The 23,401-nt window shown below is 43.2% G+C and overlaps 1 protein-coding gene and 1 pseudogene across 5 annotated transcripts in view; one reads left to right on the plus strand and one right to left on the minus strand.

The window, feature by feature from the left end:
* Positions 1–23,401, minus strand: part of Dgkh (diacylglycerol kinase eta) — a 169,453-nt gene that overhangs the window by 46,121 nt on the left and 99,931 nt on the right. For all 5 annotated transcript variants that reach the window (XM_021203180.2, XM_029541438.1, XM_021203179.2 and 2 more), the window contains 10 exons: positions 22,319–22,425; positions 21,519–21,644; positions 17,775–17,877; positions 16,521–16,680; positions 14,391–14,499; positions 14,140–14,279; positions 11,053–11,137; positions 7,609–7,694; positions 3,376–3,475; positions 721–994 (listed from right to left, as the gene is read on the minus strand). In XM_021203180.2, the coding sequence (XP_021058839.2) occupies positions 721–994; positions 3,376–3,475; positions 7,609–7,694; positions 11,053–11,137; positions 14,140–14,279; positions 14,391–14,499; positions 16,521–16,680; positions 17,775–17,877; positions 21,519–21,644; positions 22,319–22,425 (1,290 nt within the window). The remainder of the gene's footprint in view (positions 1–720; positions 995–3,375; positions 3,476–7,608; positions 7,695–11,052; positions 11,138–14,139; positions 14,280–14,390; positions 14,500–16,520; positions 16,681–17,774; positions 17,878–21,518; positions 21,645–22,318; positions 22,426–23,401) is intronic.
* LOC115064627 lies at positions 224–303 on the plus strand (annotated as a pseudogene).

Consider the following 23,401-nt stretch of genomic DNA (forward strand, 5'->3'; position numbering starts at 1 on the left):
GAAAGAAAGAAAGAAAGAAAGAAAGAGAGAAAGGAAGGAAGGAAGAAAGAAAGAAAGAAAGAAAGAAAGAAAGAAAGAAAGAAAGAGAAAGAAAGAAAGAAAGAAAGAAAGAAAGAAAGAAAGAAAGAAAGAAAGAAAGAAAGAAAGAGAGAGAAAGGAAGGAAGGAAGAAAGAAAGAAAGAAAGAAAGAAAGAAAGAAAGAAAGAAAGAAATCATCACTATCAGACACAAAATATAAATCCTCTTTTGCAACTGAGAGCTCATTGTTCAGTGTGAGTTTTGATACATACAAGAAGGAATTTAAAAAAAAGAAACCATCATTATTGTTATTTTATTATCAGCAGGAATAAGAATGATTTTAAGAAATAAAGAAATGCCAATTAAGTAAAAAGGTTGAGATTTTTAGACTTGCTCTGTAACTATTTTTCTACTCAAGTTGGGATGGAAATATGACAACTTCATTTACCTCTGAAATCTTGGTGTATGCAGATTGCGTCATTGCGACACAGATCTTCACTACTGAGCTTAGATACGTCTAGGTACAAACGTCCTATTAGTGAACTTATTGTCTTCTCCCGTGCCATGAGCCTTATTTGCAAATGGGAACCAAATCCGAGCACTACGCACACTGGCTATGCTTGTGGCAGGGATGTTGCGGCCCCGCTATGCGTGCAGCAGGGGTGCTGCGGCCCCTCGGAAGCTAATTTTGCGAGTGTGTACCTTTTCCAGCTTCTTCAATGACTTGCCTCACCGCTTTCTTTAGACTGTTGGCGCGCAGCATTATCTCCCGGGGCTTCACGGCTTTCTGGGAGGAGGGTTTCCCAATGTCATTCGTGAGCTGGTCCTTGCTTTCACCCAAGGACTCATCACTGGCGGACTCCATGGTGTCCTCTTCGGGGATGGCAGGGCCGACCCCTGGGGGAACTCGACTGGCCTGAGAGTCCGCGTGCAGGGCTTGTAGCAGCTGCTCAAGCTTCTCGTTTAGGACTGAGCACTAAGAAAAGAAACAAAATATCAACGGTGGTGACAAGGATCCGCAAGGGTGATGGGGAAGAAATGAAAACTTATTAGGTTGGCAGATGTATTTTTATGCAAGATAAATCTTTAACTATTGGGAATAAAAACATCAACATTCAAGTAGCCATAGTCCTTTATTCTGTAGATTTTTGTTTTAAATACATTTTAAACTTACTGAAGACAGAAAATGATCTCTAAGTGAGTGGGTCTTAAGTACAGAACTGCTTGCTGACTGATACAGACCTATGGCATAAATGACTGAGAACACAACTCTTGTGTCTACCTACCGACTCACACTTCAGAAGCACTAAATGCTATCGCAGGATTGAAAGTCTTAGAACAATCTTGTACATGGGAGTTTTGCCTGGATGCATGCATGCATACCATGTGTGGGCCTGGTGCGCTAGAAGCCACAAGAGGGTCTCAGGTCACCTGCAACAGGTGCTATATGAGCCACCATGTGGGTGCTTGAAACCCAACCTGGGTCCTCTGTCAGAGCAGCAATCATCATACCTGAGCCAGCTCTCCAGCCACCACAGGTTCAAATGTTGACAATCTATGAACTGCTTTTCTTCCTTAGAATGCAACCAATACTAAATTGATAGATACACAATATACAAAAACACCAGGACTTCCTTCCTGTCAAGTTATTGACTTTAGGCACCCGTTTAACATCAGGAGTTGCAGGCACGGCTGAACTGCAGCTCTATTTTGCAAAGACCTGAACAGTGCTCCCTTACGACTACTGGGTCCAAGAAAGATCACGAAGGGAAATGCACAGGAACGAGGAGGGGAGCAGGAGGGCACAGAAAGACTATGCACAGAGGGCTTGTTTCTTTCTGCCTTTCTTGGTTTTTCTCCCAGAGAAGAAACATTTGGGATCAAAAACGGTTAACACTACCGCCAATGGCTTCCATCATCACAGGATGAAAAGCCAATCAAAGTCACAGATGAAGGACTTCTGAGACAGAGGCATGGCTAAGTCCAAAGCCTCCTGAGACTCTTCAAAGAGAAGGAAACGAGTGAAAGACCTCAAGCATTTATTTCAGGGTCTTCAGCAAAGGTACGTAAAGAAGGCTACTGGCTTTTAAGTGTTATTTCTGTATTCTGCAACGTGGCCAGATGTCTCGTCAGTTCTAAGAGCATTTGGTAGCGCTGCACAGAGCATTAACAAGCCCCCCCACCCCCAAGTCTCGGTGAAGGAACATGGCAGAAGAAGGGGCAGAAAACATGTAAGGGCTGGAGAACAGGGAGGAGAGATGAGGCATGGCGGCCTCCAGACACGGCAGGGCTTCTGCACACGTGAACTCACAGTGGCTGCGATTAATATACAAGATCTGCATAAGATCAGCAGCTAAATATTCCAGCATTGGGGAGGGGAGGGGTTCTGGGGTCCCACTCCTAGGCTAAGGGGTTATGGACAGCTGATGACTTCTGGGGGAGGGAGGACTGTGGGCATGGGTGAATTTCCCCATTCCCCAGTGGACGACCCCAACCTATGTTCACATGGGAGGCACTAACTGTGAAATAAAAATAATTATGTAAGGAAGACCTGACATTAGAATGGCGATGTGGTCGGGGTGGGGATCCTGAGAGAAGCTGGTGGTGGTGGGGAGAGTGGCAGATATAACCAAACTGTATCTAGGTGAAAAAAACTGTCATAGACTAAATAAAAATTTAAAGGAAAAATTTATTTCCACTTTCTTTTTCTTCCACTTAACCACCTAGTTCAGCCCAAGCCTCAGGGGCAGGAATCCTTCCCAAGCCTTACGTACAAAGACCCCCTTCATGAACTTTAAAAGTAAAGATGCTGGCTTGTAAAGTCTATATGCTATTCTTACCTTAGCATCAGAAAGCTCATAAAGGAGGAAAAAATCTGTAAAGGTATGAAAAAAAAGTCACGAAAGAAATAGAACTTTGAAGGAGACAAGGACTTGAGTCTAGAGAATGGAGAGACCCGTGCTGGAAGGGAACTGGGCCACCAAGCTTGCTTGACATGGAAAGCCAGGCCTCGTCCAACAGGACCACGGGTCCCCTAGCATCCTCCCCTGGTAGGCTGACCGCATGTCCCTTTAAGATGCCAATCACAGAGAAAAGGATCTGAATTTCTCTATGATCTGAAATTTTTTTTTAAATGGCTTGCTGAATACTTCCAGCAATGCCGTTTTGTGCATATTAAAGGTAACCATAAACCAGAAGGTATTTTTTGTAAATCCTCATACCTAAATAAAAACATTGTTTTTTTCTCTTTAGGTATTTTGGCAAGAGCACACCAAGGTAATCTTTACAACACAGCTCGGTGCTCACAATGTCAATGAACAACTCGCATGCCCTTGACGTGTGTTGTGTCCCTCTTACTTTACTGGCCACGGCTTCGGCTACTACTGTATTTTCCAGTGTTCTGTCCTGTGCCTTCTCCACTTTGGCAACGAAGTCCTTCACGGTTTCACAGAGTATCCTTTGAGGAAGAGAGAAGGCACCTTTATAGTCTGTGTGCTCTGATGTACAAATGAAGTTGAAAGTAAGCGTTAGGAGGCCAACTCCGAGTACCTGAGATCATTTTTACATAAGATATCTTTACGACTGTTAAGTGAAAAATAGATACACAAATAAGCCTTGCTTTCCATACTTTTAGTAAGGCTGCGCTGAACCATCCTCAAATGCTTAAATATTCCGTAAGAAGAATATTTTCAGATCCCTTAAAAATAATGTAGCATCTCCCACAGTTTAGACACTTTTCTTCATGTTGAATAGACACAAGCGCTTCACTATCTCCAGGACCTTTGGATCTACAAGATGTCAGCAAGTGGACATCTTGGTAGCTCACTGCTACCTGAAGAACAAAGAGGTTGTGTGTATTGGTATCAACCAATCAGACACTTGAATTCAGTTATATTCTCAGTTAACCCATCCATTTCCCCCCTTAAGATAACCAATGCAATAATATACAAGCCTAACTCAATTTAGGTCTCATTAGTGTCAGCAATCTATGGCTGACTTGTTTGTTTCTTTTAATTACATTAGGAGTCTTTGCAAAAGAAATGGACTAGAGAGAAAAATAATGTGAAACACATCTGCCTCTCAAACAGTTGTTTAAAAATTAGCCCGAATAATGGCATATGAATAGACTGGTTTTGGTAAAAAAAAGTGTACGTTGATAGAAACATCTTGAAAGTAAAGCATCACTGATAGAGTAAAAATTTAAAGATAAAGAGAAATAAGTTGCACTAGTGTTTTTTTTTTCCTATTAAGTTCACAACTTTCTCTGGTGGGTGAGGAATGGCATCTTCTATATACATCCATATCACAAAATCAAACTCTGTGACAGGCACAGGGTACATGCATGCACTCCGCCGACACTCCAGGCCTTCAAACTGGTCATTCAGGTGCATTGTCCCTAGCCATCTATGTTTTACTTGTTGCTCAGGGGTTAACTCCGCGGGCCATCTAGCCCTCAGCCTGCTTCCTGATGCAGAGATAGAACCCACGACTCACGTGTGCTAAGGGAACACTCAGCCACCGAGCTACAGGCCCAATCCTCTTGGAGCTGGCTAGCATTTCCCATTCCAGTTTCTGTTCTCTACTTTTCTTTAAGATTAAAAAAATAATGTGTATCGGTGTGTGCTTGCATGTCACGGATGTGTGTGTACCACACTCATCTAGTGTCTGAGGAGACACGCATCGGCCCTCCTGGGACTGGAGTTATTAATGGCTGTGAGCTGAGTTGTGGGAGCTGGAAAGCTAATGAGAGTCCTCTGCAAGAGCAGCAGGCTCTTTAATGCTGAGCTATCGCTCCAGCTCCTTACTTTCTAATTTTTAAGAGAATTAAGAGAGCCTAGCTTACCATTTATTAGACTCCTTCATGGGCTTCCTATCTAATCTTTCTTGTTAATATATAATATACCTTTACAGAATTTCTTCACATATGATGTCAGTCTATCATAACCACTCTTGTACATCAGAAGATCCTCTGTGAAATTCCACTCCGGAGAACAGACACTGCCATTCTCATCAGCCTGTGTGACTCTAACCTAGGGGTCCACCTTGCCATTACTGTAATGGTTTCACCTAATTTCCTCCTGGGTTTGTGAGACTGCATGCATGCCAGAGCGCTGACCACTACTGTGCTTGAGCTATTGACTCTGAGGGATGGAGCCCATCAGTCCATCCCTGTAGAAAGGAAAGGGGCAGCCATGGCTTCCTACCTCAGTTCCCCCACATCTCTGAGGTGCAGAGAGGTAGAGGGAACAGCCTGGCTCCATCTATGCACCTTGTGTCCACAGGGCTGAGGCGCAAATTAGGAGAGGGCTAGATGCTCAAACTGGGGAACAATCAGAAGTGTTCGGCCTTGTGGTCCTGCGGTTCTTCATTACAAAAGGCATATTTCCGGGAGTCTGCCCTTTTCACTGAATCATGAAACCTTCACTGCTTCCCCCACCTAAATCCCTGCAGGTTTCTAAGATTTGGAACATTAAAGCATGGGGGAGAAACACCTCCCCTTAAGTTTTGAGTGCATCAATGATCACACAAATCATTTTAAGGAGAAAAGACTGTTCTTAGTATAGTAATTTTCTTAATATAGTAAATTTCTCTAAAATTTAACTATTGTTGATCATCGTTATTTAGGGGTTTTGTTTTGTTTTTTTCTGTTAGAATCAACTGTTTGAAAGTACATTTTGTTTGTTTATATGCGTAGTGTAAAACAAACTGAATTTTGATGCTCACAGCACTTGCCACATGTGCTTGTATCAACATCTGCCTGTTCTTCATAGGGAAGGCTTGCTCTTCACACCGCAGTTTATTAATGTGAGACAATTTGAGAAGATGACACTCCTAGGGGATTCTGCAGTGCCGTGAAGTTTTGGGGAAAATTGAGTTTTAAGCAAAAGCCACATCACTTAGCTTTTGGTACTATACGTACGACATGACTAAAAAACAACGAAATGATACAATTTAATATTTATAATTTCTAGTACTTCTCTTCAAGATTGTTTTGGAGGCAATGACACCAGACTTGAAATGTCCAGTGTCATTTCAGAATACAAAGCTAGCGTCTCTAAGATCGTAGACTTGTTGTCTAGAGATGTGAGTGAAGAGACTGGCGGAGGCAGAGAGGATCCTCCCAGAGGATTACCTTACTTTCCCTTTCAATTTTGTTTTTAGAAATCTAGTCCTTGCTTGTAGACAACAGATGAGTTTTAGAACTGTTTGTGGAATGCGGTTGGAGGGTTAATTCTAGAACCTTTGTATATTTGATAGTATGTCTAACTTTTATTTCTTTTCTGCTTACAGGTCATGTTCTTGTTCTGCTGTGCAATCATTTAAATGCACATCTCTTTAGTTGTTTTTAGATTTTCCTGTATGTATAGTTTAAACCACAACATCTATTTAAAACTATAGCGGTAGTTTGCAGTTTTAGCAAAGAAGAAAGTTGTGGGGTTAAACTTTGTATTTTTTTTCTTATACAAAGGTATTTTTTTATATATTCTTTTTAACAAATACGTGTGCAACATCAATGTCTGGATCAATACAAGACCCAGATTATTTCCTGTTTGCTGTAAATTAAGCAAAGATGCTATAATAAAAACAAAATGAAGGAAAAAAACAAAAGGAATATAGAATATTTACATTCTAGAGGAAAAAATTGATCCAAATAGTGAATTTAGAGTAGTAAAAGATGTATTTAAGGTGGGCCAGGTGGTGTGGGTCTGGAATCTTAGTTGATGCAGGAGGATTCTAGGTTCAAAGACTGCCTGGAAAACAGTGAGTTGAAGAAGGTGTTCTTTTAAGTTTTCTACAGACATGTGATTCACAGATCAAGGCTGGCAAAAAATGTCTCCTGAGGCCAGGGGAATAATAGGTGGGTTGAACCCAGGACACGAGAGACAATCTCTGTAAGCAACACCACGCAGACACAAACGAGCATTTTCCTTCTGGCTCTGCACAGCTCTATCCTTCCATTCTCTCTCTGCTTCCTACGTTATCACACCAATATGCCCCCTAAGCGGGATCTCCAAAGGCCTTCCTTTGCTTCTGAGTGGACATTTGAGCTACCTTCTGCTAGCTGACCTCCTCACGAGGCAAGTGTAAGATGCTTCAAAAGGAAACCTGAAATTCCACATTTGGGATAACATTGTGAAGCTTTAGCTCCGTGTTTGGAATTAAGTAAAATCGGATGAGTTTGAGATAAATTATAATTACGGATTTTAAACACGTCAAGAGATGTCATTTTGGAGAATCTCACTATTTTCCTTTTGGTGATGTAAACAGTTGCTAAATAAAAAATACGTGTACAGGAAATAATAAACTGTAATGAGATAGGATTTCTGTGTTGTAATTAATCATCGATAATTTGCAAATAGACATTTAAATTCTACACACTTTTTATACTTTTATAACAGAAATGTTTCCAAATAAGCAGCAAAATATACTCTCTGAATAGACTCCATGTGGATGCCAATGTGACTAAAAGACCAGGTCAAATTATTGTCTAAGAAGAATCACCAGAAATGGTGTCAGCATCAGGAACTACCTTCCCTCGAATGCTCTCACGTAACTAAGTACCTTCTTCACTTCAGCCCCACAACTCACTTGGCAGACGATATGACCACCGCATGCTCATCAGAGTTGACGATTTTCGTAAGATGATTTGCAACGGAGTCTTCATAAATTGTCATCTGGAAAAGAAACCCTGCACTGTATGACTGCTGTTGGTGTCTATACAACCCAGTCATGATTGCTTCAGAAAGGCACCATTCGTGACATTTGGAAAACAGGGCAAAGGCTGCCATGAAAAGCTAGTGTGTGTGTGTGGGGGGGGGGGGGGTTGTCATGCAAAATTAAAAAAAAAATTTCCCTGACTCCCATTGTTAGAACCTGGAGTTCTTTTTTTTTTTTTTTTTAAATTTTTTTTTAAAGATTTATTTATTTATTATATGTAAGTACACTGTAGCTGTCTTCAGATACTCCAGAAGAGGGCATCAGATCTTGTTACGGATGGTTATGAGCCACCATGTGGTTGCTGGGATTTGAACTCCAGACCTTTGGAAGAGCAGTCGGGTGCTCTTACCCACTGAGCCATCTCACCAGCCCCTGGAGTTCTTTATATGTTTAGAAATTCAATTAATGATCCATTGTGTTTTTTAAAAAAAAAACTATGTGTAAGTGAATTATATATAAATATAGTATGACTACAAGAAGTATTATTTTAAATAAGTACACTAAAAGCCAGGGCAGCACATACAGAACACAGGGAGAACACTGGAGATGCAGGAAGAATATAGCCCAGTGATTAACCCTGAGCTTCCTCACACAATGCAGAACGCAAACTGAAAGAAACCACATGCAAAATGGCTAAAATACAGACAGCAGTGAGTGGAACCTGCCAACTGGCACGGATGGTAGGAATATAAATCTCTCCTACCTAAAAGCTGACAGGTCCTAGGAAACCACTGGACAGTGTCTGTTAGACAGGCCAACACCAGAGGACTGGGAAACTCAAGTTCTACATATATACCCAAAGAGATGGACATGTGTTCCCCAAAAGACATGGGCTAGGTGGGATGTTCACACAGTGCCCAATGCAATGTATTCATTCCATGGAAACATTACAGGACACTGGGAAGGAAAGAGCCCCAATTATGCCACAGTGGAGACAAAGCAATAAAGCATGCAAATGATCTGTTTTATATTCTTCCTTTCCCAGCTTCCGAAACCAGAGTCTAGGCTGTTAGTGAGGAGTTGTCATCCATGAGAGATGTGTGGAGGTATTTACAAGGGTTGGGGAGGGGCTTGTCAGGCACACAATGCTGTCTTGGGATCTGGGTGTCTGTTACATAGGTTTGTCTAATTTATAAAAAAAAAAAAAAAAAATTCCCAAGCTGCACATCTAAGATCTGCATCTTTTTCTGTCTATATACTCAGTCACAAAAGCCTTTTAAAAAATGCAATTGTGTAGCCAAATGATCTTGTACACAACCATAAAATTATGCAAATATCTCTTAGACCAGTGCTTCTCAACCTTTAATATTGCAACATTAGGGAGTTTAATACAGCTCCTCCTGCTAAATGATCCCCAACTACAAAATTACCTTGTTGTCACATCATAACTATAATTTTGCTATTGTTCTGAATCACAATGTAAATATCTGATCTACAGGATACCTGATCCAATGGGATCACAGCCCACAAGTTGAGAACTACTGTCTTAAGACAGTGAAACACACAACATTGCCCATTGTCCTGTATCTTCTCTTCTACTAGACTCAAACCTTAACATCCTATCAAAAAAACACACCTTCATGATATATAAAAATATGCGCACTATTTAACAGCCTCATGAACAGAGTCTCTGTCAAATGTTTTCTTCATATGCATTCCATGCCATAAACTCGGGATTTTCCAATAGAAACAATGGCTCCGTTCAAGCCGGTCAGTCTCCAGTGTTTCTTCACTCTGCTATAAATCTTATTACCCTTAGCATCAGTTTATTCTCACCCGACTGGTAAATATTCTCCTTCGCAGTGCCATTCTGACTGGCATCTTCCCAAAGAAATCTCATCTTAAATTTATGATCAAGTCCACCAGTGGCTAATTTTCAATGTCTACCTCACTTCCTTCAAGTGTAGACCACACCAGGAAAAGCAATTTCACACCAGAATAGCTTTGGGTTTCCCAAGTTACGCAATATTGCACTGCCTGCCTAATCTCTTGGCTTAAATACAAGAATTTCTATCTTTAAGGATCAGGACAATGTATCTTTGAAAAATGCAAAGTGGGCAATTTTCTTCAGAGACCAGCTTATCTCTCTTTGCTGCGGGGTGGGAAATATGTGGTACGGGGCCCCTAATGCTATAAAGGAATGCATTCATTAATGTCATTGATTAATTTATTAATTACTGTTATTTAATTAATGCTACTTGAAGCTCGTATTATTTTTCCTTAAGGATAATCAAAGATAAGAAAATACATCTCTTTCTGAGGAAGAAGATAATATTTATGTCCAAGGACAGAATTTATAGATGCCACGTTTAATTTACTACAGTGTCACTTAGCAGGGTCATGACTCCCTCTCCTCATTTTTGGGAAAAAAATGAATAACTAATTAAGTGCTACTGAGACTGCGCTCCAGAAAAACAGGCACTACAGGATATTCAGATAGAATTATAAAAGTGAGAGTCTTGCTGGAAATTAAGCAGTAAACACATAAACCTCAACAGTTGAGTATCTTAGGTAATGGGGTTGTCCATCATTTGTTTTCCATTTCATACCATTCTACTACTTTTTCATATTTTAGAACTTTTTAAAATATTTTCCTATCTGAAAAATACACTTATCTTCTCTAAGGAGGCGCCCCCATCTTAGCTTTGATAAGATAAAAATTTTCCCAATGGCAAAATGAAGATTTCAGCTCTAAAGAGGTGAATTTTCCTAGTGAGAAAAACATGCTGCGGTAGAGCAAAGGGCCTTAATGAGTCAGAGCTAATCTCCTGGAAGTCAGATTGTTTTAAGTTTCCACTGCTCTGAGGTTTAAACACGACTGAAAATTTTTAGACACTTGGGGTCAGCAGTAGAGCTAGAAGGAAGTGAGCGGCATCTCAGGATGGATTAATGTGGTCTACTGTCCCTTCAGAGAGCAGGCAAATGGGAAGAGAGAAACTGAATCATCTTCCAGCTAGGAGTGCTGGACCATGAGTGGGAGGGGCTTATCAGAGCTCAGGACTGATGCAGAGGATGAGTGAGCCCTCAACAGAGGCTGGCCTCCCGGGTCATGAGAACTTTGCATGTCTGATGCTGTACATACATCTGCACCATTAATTCCTCAGGGCATCAGGACCCATGTTACAGACAAAGTGGTAAGGTCCAGGAAGGTCAGTGACAGAGGGACTAGAACTTTGATCCTCAGGATTCTTTGCTCTGGGAGAGGAGACCGGAGGCAGGCAACAACACCATGAAACACACATGCCACCACTGCCATCACCCCCGTCCCCGAGAGACCCCATTTCAAATGGTCAGCAGATAAAAGATTAGTCTTACGTAAAATTCTTCAGTCGCTACTGCGGGTTCAGGAAGTAGAGACGCCTTTGCTGGCAATTTGAGCTCATAGGTCATTATACTCCACCTGATGGGAGAAAATCCTTTGGTCTAAAACTTAAATCTATAAATTAAAACTTTAAATCTTAATAAACTATCCCTGTGTCACATACATACATATATTCATACATACATACATACATGCAACATTTATGGCATATAGTTTTATTTTATCTTAAACGGAGAGATGGGGCAGAGACAAACTGTGACAATCCCATAAAACATTGGATTCACAGTTTATGACTTGCTGGGTACATGACTTTGATGATGTCAAGAATAGAGAGGAGGAGGTTAGCTCATCCGGGGGACAGTAGTGGTGGCAACATAAAATGAGTACAGTACCACAGAACACCAGGTGAGCAGCTGAGTTCTTTCTATTCCCCCTGTCTCCAGAAGCCTGTGCCTAATCTTTGTAAAATAGTCATAACGATGCTGTTATGAACCAAATCACAGTGTAGCTATAAAGATCAGGCATTTGAAAAGCATAAATAACACAAACTATTAAATTACCTTTTCATCCCCATTTTATGATGCTAGGATCACCTGTCTTTCACAAACAGTAAAGCCACAAAGACGACAAAATGATTCTGATGAAGACCACCACCTTTGGCATATACCAGTGGATGTTGAGTCTGACCACAGGGGTGCTATTTCTCAGCTAGCCACTTGGGGGAGTGAATTTCTAGAAAGCATTTTCTTAGGCTGCATCAGGACATCCCTTTAAATCTGTCTCAAAAAGAAGCATTTATGATACCATATTGGGGCTGGTAAGACGGCCCGAGAATAAAGGTGCTTGCCACTAAGCCTGGTGACCTAAATTGGATCCCCAAGAACCACACGGTTCAAGGAGAGAAGTGAGTCTCGAAAGCGCTCCACGTGCTCAACAGGACAAACGCAGGAACACTCACATAATTAAATACACACACACACACACACACACACACACACACACACACACACACACACACACACACACTTAGCAAATACTCCATGCTGTTTGGGAAGCAAAGCACTGAACCATTTAGAAAATGATTTCCACCTGTGTTCTCCCCCACCCTCAAAGCTGATTTTATTTCATCCAAACCCTTCCTTCCCTTCTGCTTTACTAAGATAAAACGGGCCAGATACTATGTGTTCATGATCTACAACTGCTGTTTTTAGCATACATAAATCCCTCGAAGTAACCAGGACACCTGAGCTGGTTAACGTATCCATTGCCAGTGTCTTTTCCTTTCTGTTTCTGTATGTGTCTACAGGAAGTGTGCGTGTGTGCGTGCTCGTGCATGCATGTTCAAGCACGCGTGCGCCACCACCTGGGTGTAGACGGAGATCTAGGGACAACAGTGTGTTGGTCTTCATTTTCCACCTTGGTTGAGACTGGATCTCCTTGTTTGCCGCTTATATGCCAGGAGAGCTAGCCTGGGGACTTCTGGGGACTTTCCTGCTCCCTCCTCCTACTTTGCCAGGAGGAGCACTGCATTACAGACAGGTGTGCTGGTGCTGGTGCTCAGGCTGCAGCTCTGCTCAGCTCCGAATGGGCTCTGGGGAACGGAATTCAGGCTTGCACAGCAGGTGCGCTGAGCCACTCCCTCAGCTCCGCCCCTTTCTATTTTCCCTCTCATTTATCTTTCCTTCCTTCCTTCCTTCCTTCCTTCCTTCCTTCCTTCCTTCCTTCCTTCCTAACCTTGGAGAGTCTGAATCTACTACCAGCCCAGATCATAAAGCATGATGGCCCTACTAAATGAGCGCCCCCTACATGCCATTTTGGATACGTACAGGCTAACCTTCTGCCATCCAGGTCTATTTTGCAATCCGTCCTCAGCAGAGGAATCAAGCATTTCGTTACAGCGTGACAGAAAGGTTACCACACCGAGGTTAGCGCTCATCTGGGGATAATTACATTTTTGACTGGTGGGTCCCTGATGTGATTTTGTTTTCAGGAAGAGTTCCACAGATGGCTAATCCTATCAAAGTTGTTTTGATTCATGCGAGCTCAAGTCTGTAATGATATTTTGATATTTGACTCATACTCTTGGGGGTGGGGTAATTACGACTTACTAAATCTTGTTGTTCCCTTAACCCAAATTCTAAATGCCTTCACCACAGGCAGTTAGGCTACAAGCACTGTGATCTCAGTTTTATACATGAACTTTCAAAATGGGGTTACAGGTGAGGAGAGGAGAGGGGGGGACAGTGTAAACAGTGACAGGTCCTCCATCTGCATGAGTGTTCCTAATAATTCCCTCTTTCTCTGGGACAGGATTCCTCTCTCTCTCTCTCTCTCTCTCTCTCTCTCTCTCTCTCTCTCTCTCTCTCTCTCTCTCCCTGACCCCAACCCCCACCAGGGTAAGCATTCTTCTACCATTGAGCTACATCCCTGGCCTGGGCAGGACTCCCTTATCATTTTACCATCCTCAATTACTGGGGAATTAGCTCAGGAGGAGCCTCTCCAGAAAACTGAAAATGACACTGCTTTTCTTAGATGACAGGTCTCATCAATCCATTATCAGAAGCTCCCACTACAAAGTTAACTATTAGCTTTCTGATTTGAACAGTGATTAAAAGTAGTTGGTATTCCCAGGCATGGTGGTGCACTCCTATAATACGGACACTCAGAGACAATTAGACAGGAGATCTCAAGTTTGAGGTCAGTCTGAGTTACGTAGGTAAAGCCTATCCCCAGACCACAACAAAACAAAAATTAGTAACTTCACAGTCAACTACATTTAAATAAGGAAATCACTGGAACCATTTCTTCAGACTTTTGCCATCCATCCATTCATCCATCCATCCATCATCTATCCATCCATCCATCCATCATCCACCCATCCATCCATCATCCATCCATCCATCCATCCATCATCCATCCATCTATCCATCCTATCATTCAAATGCATCTTTTATTGAGTGTCTACTTTGTGCAAATTCTATTCAGGATCTCAAAGATTATTGAACAAGACCAGGAACCTTGGACTTACAGTTACTAAAATTGAAAAGATCAAATAATCTCAGGTTGACATTTTCTTTTACCTGTCCAGCATTTTGGTACTGGCTCGTTCCAGCTTCTCTAGTATCTGAGGAAGTTGGGTGTCATCATCATATGAACCTCCCCAGCCAAGAACTCGAGCAAGGTCATTGCCCGTACCCAAGGGAAGCACCCCAAGCTGGCACTGCAAAAGAACGCAATGGTGACACTTTCAGGGAAGTTGGGGAACAAGAGTTTCAAGACTAGCTTAAACTACACAGCAATCCCCATCTCAAACCCTGCCGTGCGTACTTGCCTGTTTATGCAAGTTCAGTTTATCAATCTCGGACAAGACCCAGCCTACACTGCCGTCTCCTCCACAGACAAGGATCCGGAAGTTGTCAAACTTCTGAAACAATCTCAAGCTGAAAGTAAAACATTCATTCCTAGTGTTAAGTCCATAAAAAGCACTTTCTCCAATTACTGTTTATTTTATATTCATTTACCTACATTCATATTAAATATAAGTTCGTATGTCAAAATTGACTTATTTAACTCAAGAAAGCATTTGAATGAAAAAATAGTTATGCGCAGAAAGGGGGATAAATTGGAAGAAAGAGGGAATGAAAACCAAGAAGAGCAAAAGTGGAGCGGGAGCCAGGAAGGAGAACTGAAGGCCAAGCAGGCAGTGGAATGTGGCTTTTCCATTATAGGACAAGTCACTTGCTGAGAACTTACAAACAAGGGAGAAGCAGGTCGGTGTTAGCATTTTGTCTAAGCTCCGCCCCACTGTTACCTGGCAACAGCCAGGAGTGCCTGACTCACTATAAAAGGGGCTGTGTTCCCCCCTCTCCCCCTCTTTCTTGCTCTTGCTTTCCTGTTCCCTCTCTGCCCTCTCGCCCCTCCCCCTCTCTCTCCATGTGCTCATAGCCAGCCTCCTCTTCTGTACTCCTCTCCCCCCTCCCTCCCTCCCTCCCTCCCTCCCTCCCTCCTTCCCTCTCCCTCTTTCTCTGTCACTACTACCCTCTTAACTCCCTTCCCCATACCCTGAATAAACTCTATTCTATACTACACTTCCATGTGGCTGGTCCCTCAGGGGAAGGGATGCCCTGGCATGGGCCCCCGGGACACCCCTTTTCCCCCCACACCTTACCACACATCCACCAAAACATATTCCTTCTTTTTTTTTATAAATACAATATGGGGGACACTGGGCTGCTCCTAAATACACCCGCCAGCCCTCACCAATGCCTGGCTCTCAGCATACTCCCCTCCTCCCAGTCACAGGCCTTCTTCCTTTGACTAATGTCTCCCTTTATGTCATTCTGTCCACACCCACTGACCCTTAGTAAACCTTAGGTCCTCCGCCAATAACCTCCAGAAATCACACATGGAGAGACACTCAGAGACTGAGAGAATCAACAAGTCCTCCATGAGAAGACATCTGCCACCCCCACAGAAAATGTATCCATAAACCATCACACACAGGTACCGAAAGGGGGTGAAGGACCTAAGGTGTGTCCTCACAATGAAAATGTCAGGCAGTTCATAGTCATGTTTAGACTTTAAGTTATACGGCATCACAGAACGTTCAACAAAAGTCCCTTAGCATTTATAGAAGTCAGCTCAGGGTTGACGTACTAAACAGACCCCCTTTGGTTGGGTCATGCATGTACTGTGTGTGTATTGATATAAATCTGAGTTAGTTTTCTATGAAGATCAGTTTCTGATATTTGTATTTTACATCTATGCAAGTTTATGGGACACACACTTAAAATACATTTGTACACATTTTAGAATTTGAAAGTTAGGCTAACAAGTTTGGAATTGATATCAGAAAGCTGAATAGCATCAGGAAGTTTTGTGTTAAAATCTCTAAGCAGCATATCTTTAATCCCAGCACTCAGGAGCGGGAGACGAGCTTTCCCCTGTCAGTCCCAGGCCAGCATAGTTCTCACTGACTTCAGCCAGGGCCTCACAGTCCTGTCTCAAAAAGCAACAAACAAACAACAACAACAACAACAGATAATGAGAAGGTTAAGCTGAAGCCATAGCTTAAGGATGAGGGCCCGCTCAGGATGCACTCATCCATAGAGTTAATAACCAGCACCGTTTAAAAAGAACAATACTAAACCTAAAGTCGACAAAGCTCAAATGTAGGACCGCTCGAGAGCAACAAAGATGCCTAATGGAAAATGTAATTTTTCTAGGTTTGTTGGTTTCTCGTTTAGTTTTTGGAGACAGGGTTTCTCTGTGTGGCCCTAGCTGTCCTGGACCTCCAAAGGCAGAGCTCCACCTGTCTCTGCCTCCCAAGTACTGGGATTAAAGTTGTGCGCCACCACCATCTAGCTTGGAAATCAATTTTCATGAGCAGCAGAGCCAGGCACATCTATCTCATGCTTAGAACTGTATTTTACTCAAGTAGGATTTATCGTAAATGAATTACCCTAAATAAGGCCCTCCGTTCATTAAATCAAACACCTGAGCCGGGTTGAGCAACTGTTTAAAGCGACGAAGGAATTTCACTCCCTGATTATCTCCGCTCTTAGAGTTGACGAACACCAAGAGAGGGCTGACACAGAACGAAAAGGTTGCTCGACAGAAACCTGCAAAACAAGCCCGGGACAAGATTAACATGCTCTACTTCTCTCTTAAATTATTAACGGGGCTTCAGTAAAAGGAAGAGAAATGGGTGAAAACAAGGAGCCTTCCTTACTTCGGGCATCGCCGTAATCTAGTCCCCTGGCTGAGCTGTGTTTAGTATCTGCATCCTAGCAATATAAAACTCGTGTTTTAGGATGTACTTTGCAGTGAGGAGCCACACCAGAGACAATAACCACCAACCTTACCAATCTTTATAAGGAAAGGAAAGCTATGGGTTCACAGTTGTCAAACGACTCATGCCCCTAGTTGGTATTTCACAATATTCTAATTGTTCTTTGTAAAGGTCTAAGGAAAATACATTAAAATGTATAATAAATGAAGGATATAGTGGGGATGGGGAGAGCTGTCAAGAACACATCCCCTGAGCTTTGCATCCATGTGCACAGCTGTTAAACGCCTGTGCATGAAGCACAACAGAAGACTAAAGCAACACATTGCAAAAGCCATTTGTAACGTGGTGTGAAGAGGAAGAAATAACAAATATCCCATTCTAAAACCAGCGATGCCAGAAGGTCTCCTCTGCACTTACAGTTAAGCCCTCGCCAGATTCTAGAAATAGCAAATGCATTTAGAGGAGTACAGATTCCTGCAATGAAATTACAGGAGAGCAAATCTTAATAGTATCCCATGCTAATGGGCAGTTTCAATTATGGTGAGAGAACACACACAAATTAACCTTTCAGGAGTTTAGTACAAAATGACAACCCCCCTTCATTCGTCGGGATGTAAAAAAGAAAAAAGAAAAAAGAAAACATCTGCAAGTCTGTGTACAATGACCTGGCCAAAGTGTTAATGGCTGCACTATGACTTTCATTTCAAAATATTTGTTTGAGTTGGGGATTTAGCTCTGTGGTTGGATGTATGCTTAGCTCTTCAGGATCCTGGGTTTTATGCCCAGCATCACAAGAATCAATTAATTAGTTAACCAAATATACCTTCCAGCATTTATAAAAACTGACCAGAATAGCCAATTACAGGAAATTAAATCAACGGTAAATATGCTAGAAATACACATACTTACACTACTGCTACGTACCATCAGAGTCTGTGCTATTTAGTGCAATCGGAGGTATGATGGAGACTTTACACTGGCCCAGTGGACAGACAGGATGGTACACGTCTTTGCAGGCAGTGTGCACCTGACAACAAACAAAGAAACCTTCAAAAACTGTAAAAGCAACAAACCAACTCGTGATAAATGACACCGAAAGACCTGTTTGTTCAGGATCGACACCATCACAAAATGCTCAGTGTTTAGGAAACCGCTAAAGGTGCATTTATGCTTCTGGGGAAACAGGCTCGCACTGTATGTGAGAGACTCTGTCCTGAGCAGTCTACTCCTGTGGTTATCCAAAGTAAGTGCTATGCAGTGAGTGCATGTCTAGTGAAGGGAAGCAGGAAGAGATGAGGAATGGCAAGAAGGCAGATACGGAGGAGGAAGAGAGGGAGGGTGGGAAGGGAAGAAAGAGGAAGGATGGAGGGACAGTAAAACTAAATGGTCATGGTCATAAAACTTAATAAAACTAAATAAAACTAAATAAGGAGTAGTCACGTGCAAGCCCCTTCTGCAGTGATCCTACAACCTTCTCGTCTAACTTATCTCAGCTTATGTATTTGTGTGTGCTGATACAAGCACATGCATGACTACTCCCCCTGCTAGACCATCGCCCTGCGAAAAGGAAGCAGAAGATTCAAGCCAACTCGAGACATTCTGAGCGAGGAAACCCAGGGTTACCTCACCGTGGCGGAGCGTGGCTTCTCGGAATAGCTCGTGTGTCCACCTACAGAGCCTACATGTCAGCTAGACAAGCAGACGTTGCACAGACACTGATGTAATATGGCTTTATTTAATTGGACCTTTAAGAAACACATGTGTTGACTAAGCCAAACCTTCCAGGAGGATGACTAAAATGTAATGAAGATTTTCATTCTCCTGATGACCTATCTGGGGACAATTCTCAACTATGACATAATCATTAACAACAACAACAAAAAAATGTTTTCTAGAAAAATTAACATGAACAGGTAGTTCTGAGGGTGTTCTGTTTTGTTTGCCAAGACAGGGTTTCTCTGTGTGGCCCCGGCTGTCCTCGAACTCAATCTGTAGACCAGGCTGACATTGAACTCAGATATCCACCTTCCTCTGCCTCCTGAGTGCTGAGATTAAACCATTGCTTGGTCAGACAGTTTCAAAATTAAACATGTGTGAGAACTGTGGAACAGCACAGAAAGAGATCTGCAGAACCCTGCCTGGGGAAGGCAGGGCTAACATGCGCAGACTCTATTCCTTACAGCACATGTTCAACTACCAGAGTGGTAGACCTTCAGGCTTCGGTTGGCCCTTTAGACGATGGTAGCAAGCATTGGGTATCCCCATGGACAATGTCTTCATCAAAAGGCAAAATAGCAAGCACACCATCAGTGACAGGGTGTAGGATGTATGAGGCCAAGAGAGCTGTCCCAGGGTGGCGAGATGAGGCCAGCATGTGTAACTGACATGGGATAGGGCAGAAATAATTAGGGTGAGAGTTAAGTTTGCCAGGGGAGAACAGGGAAAGAAAGACATTCCAAAATGCCACCATGCATCACCTATACCAGCAATGCCATTCTATACTATTTTTTCTAAATGCAGGATTACGTTTAAGTCCAGTCCACAACCGGCACAAAGCCTCTATGAAATAGTTGAGCACATATCAATGTGCTTTCGAAAAGTCAGAAATGAAGAGCTAAGCCCCAGAGGAGAGAAGCAGCAATAAATGCACAGCTGACAGGGGCAGCCAGAGTCGGGGGGAGCACTGAGCCCCCAAAGGAAATGGCAGGTGAAGGAAGATTTAAAATGTAGGTTGTGCCAGGAGCTGGAGGGATGGGGAGTGGCTGAGAGCAGGAGATGCCCAGTTCCCAGCACAGGGGTGGGGGTGAGGACTTAGAACCTTCCCTAACTCTGCCTCCGGGGAATCTGGCATAGCGGTCTTCTGACCTCCATGGGCATAGACGCACACATAGTGCACAGACATACATTCAAGAACATTTTTTTAAATGTTGTTTGTGTGTAGTGTTCCTTTAAAACAAGGAATGGTTTAAGAGGGGCTTTAGGAGTTAGAGGGTTGCTGAGATGCACAGACACCTTTTGTAGTCTACATATTATGAAGTTGGGCTGATTGGCTTTCTGAGAACTTGTCACAGGCTAGGGGCATCTTAGAAGAGGGAACCTCAATTAGGAAAATGCCTTCGTAAGACTGGCCTGTAGGGCGTTTTTCTTGATTGTTGGTTGATGGGGAGGGGGGCAGACACAGTAGGAGGTGTCACTCCTGGGCTGGTGGTTCTGGACTGTGTAAGAGAACAGGCTAAGCAAGCCATGGTGAGCAGGCCCGTGTAGCTCTTCTCTGTGGAGTCTGCTTCAGCTCCCACATCAAGGCTCCCTGCCTTACACCCTTGTCCTGGCTTCCATCCGAGATGGACCGTGATGAGCAATGAAAGCCAAATGAACCCTTTTCCCCCACTTTCACTATGGTCATGGTGTCTTTATCACAGCAGCAGAAGCCTACCAAAGACAAGATGAAATAAGAAAGCAAGCAGTCCACACGCAGCCGTTCATAAGACACAAGGATGGGACAGGCCACAGCACCATGACAAAGAGAGTCATGCTAGATTTAAAAGCAGATGAAAAGCGCAGGCCACCTATCAGATTGGACTAAAATGCTGTAGTATTTACAAGTCATTCTCATTAATTATACATTCAGTATACCAGAACCACATCCTGTGTACTTTCTGTTGTTGATCTGCCTCACACTTAACAAAAGCGATGGGTCTTACACATTCAAAATGTGTGTGTGTGTGTGTGTGTGTGTGTGTGTGTGTGTGTGTGTGTGTGTGTTGGGGGTGGGGGTTAATTTCTCAAACACTACCAAACAAACCTAGCCCAAGGGAGGGCAATCCCTGCTGCAGCAGGTCAGCACAGACAACAAGCTGAATGCACACCACTGCCTGCCCTGGCACTATCTGCACACCGCACACTGCACACAGACGCCTCCTCGCACTGGCTGTCCTCACACGGGCAGAGACCCTGTTCTCCTAACATCTCACAGAAAGGAAACTATTCCTTAGTTCATACGCAAATTTTTAAAGCTATTTATTTATACAACAGACATATAACTTCAATTGCAGCAGTGCACGGCCTACTGAGTTTGGCCTTGTGTCAGAGGACAGACCCAGGGCTGCAGCAAAATGACATTTCGGATATCAATGATAACCTAATAGCACCTTGCAGCAGGGCCTTCTGAGGGTACCATGTGGCTTAAGTCAGGGGTGGGGGCGGAGGGGGGAGACAGGATGGGTCGCTGTAAATAGTGGCTACAATGTGATAGAATCAATATAGAAAACCTGTATGAGACAGGGATTCTTCTGAACACATGTAACCTCTATGAATGAGCCATTTAGACCAGGGAGAGAAATAAATGAAAACATGCATGCACGTATGCGCACACACACACACACACACACACATACACACACACACACACGCACACAAGCGCACATGCGTGTGCGTGCACACACACACATCTATACACACACACACACACATGTACATACACACACACCACTGCCATGCTAGAAGAAATATACTTCAAATACATGAATGAGTACCATTATGTCACAAAGGGATGCGTGTGCAACCAGGGTCTGCTCTGCCAGAAATGGCTGGCTTTGCCTCTCAACCATACAGGCGAGCCAGTTAGGGAAAGATGCTAATTTAAACGTATAGACTAACTCTCGCCCTTACCATTGTCTTACACCAAAGGCATTTCCAATCTTGCAGGCGAAGCACACTGCCACAGGTTTTGTCACAGACTGCACACTTGGCACTCACAGGCAAGTTGCCTTCGAGCCACTGGTGAGGCATGGCAACCTGCGGACAGGAAGGAGTGGTCAGCGTGAAGCCTGAGGAGGCCGGCATCCTTCCTCTGAAAAAGATGGGGAAGGGCTTCTCCTCTACAGACACAATCCTGTGTGTCCGTCCTGAGAGGCCTTCACTCATTTTGTTCACATTTATGGACCATCTAGCCTTCCCGAAGGTGTGCATAGAAAGGGCAAAGGCTCACTTCAGCAGAAAAGCAGCTGAAGAGGAAGTCACAGAAAGGCTTATAGTACAGTGGTCTCCAAAGGCTTCACATGCCAGAGGCTTGGAGGGGGCGCTGCTGAAAGGAAGACCCAGAAATTGCAGAATGAGCATCTCAGCTAAGCATTGAAGACAACTGGGATGGGCAGAGAAAGATCTTTCACAGCAGCCCAGCCAAGAAGCATTCCTAAGCCTTACTTAGAACAGATTCCCCTACAAGCAGAAAACCGAGGAACGCTATGAAACAACTAATTAAAAATCAAAACTCACAATCCCCTAACATTTGCAATGTAACCCAAATAACCCACATTCCCACTTAACTGTCATTATGCTCTGCCAAGAGCAGTTGCTGGGGCGGGGTGGGGTGGGGCGGGGGCATGGTCTGCCAGAGGCAGGGCGTGGTCTGCACGGGATGGGGGGGGGAGTAGGGGGTGGGAGGTGGGAGGGGCAGAGCCACAGCTTACACCATCCTCGTCCTCTATGATGTCCTTCCCAATGGAGGCCAGCGTGGTCCATTTGCAGTTGTTTGTTGCCCTCACTGCACATCTTTTATGAGCCTTGAACTTACACACTAAAAAGATAATAATAATCATAAAAAAGTTAAAGAATTACAGCATGGCATCTTTAAAAGGGGAAAGGAAAGAGGCGGGGTTTTTTGGATTTTTTTTTGGGGGGGGGTTAGGCTTAAGACCCAGCAGTAGTAACTACAATCTTAAAATTTAATGTCTTTGTATTTATGAAGCAGTTATAATGTAACATAAGAGATTGCTGCTGAGAAGAGAATCTAAATAAACACAAAAGAATTAGTTCTTCAGAAGAAAAGAAGCATAGATACCCACACATACCCCAAATAGTCAGTAGCCAGAGAACCTATAAAATCCCACTTGTCACTCTAGGTGTAGCTTCCTCTATTTGGATGTGTTTAATCTGAGAAAATTCACTGAGGTAAGTATTTCAGGCATTTGCATTGCCGTGCATTTATATTAACAGTTTGAAACTGTTATCTGGGAAAGATGATCCAGAGGTGTTTAAGAAAACAACCAGGGAGCTTGGGAAATGGTCACAAAGACAGCATAGTAGTAAACTGGAGCTGGGCCTGTGGCTTATCACTTTAATCCCAGCACTCAGGAGCTAGAGGCAGTCCAGCCTGAAATATAGTGAGTTCCATGCAAGGATATAGAAGATGGTAAAAATTATATAATTCCCTCAGTACTTCAAAAGCTTGCCATCAAAAATGAAACAGCTCTTTGGTTGGTGGCTTAGTCCCTGGGAGCTCTGGGAGGTCCAGTTAGTTGATATTGTTGTTCTTCCTATGGGGTTGCCATCCCCTTCAGCTCCTTCAGTCCTTCCCCTAACTCTGCCATTGGGGTCCCAGGGCTCAGTCTAATGGTTGGCTGTAAGTCTGTGGGTGGGGGAGCAGCAAAGGGAAGGGGGAATGGGGTAGAAAGCTCATGAAGGGGGGACCAGGAAGTGGGACAACATTTGAAAGGTAAATAATATAATAAAAAAAAAAACAAAATTAAAAATATGAGACAGATCATTTAAAA

Source organism: Mus pahari, chromosome 8 (assembly GCF_900095145.1).
Source record: "Mus pahari chromosome 8, PAHARI_EIJ_v1.1, whole genome shotgun sequence".
In the NCBI taxonomy this organism is placed as follows: Eukaryota; Metazoa; Chordata; class Mammalia; order Rodentia; family Muridae; genus Mus; species Mus pahari.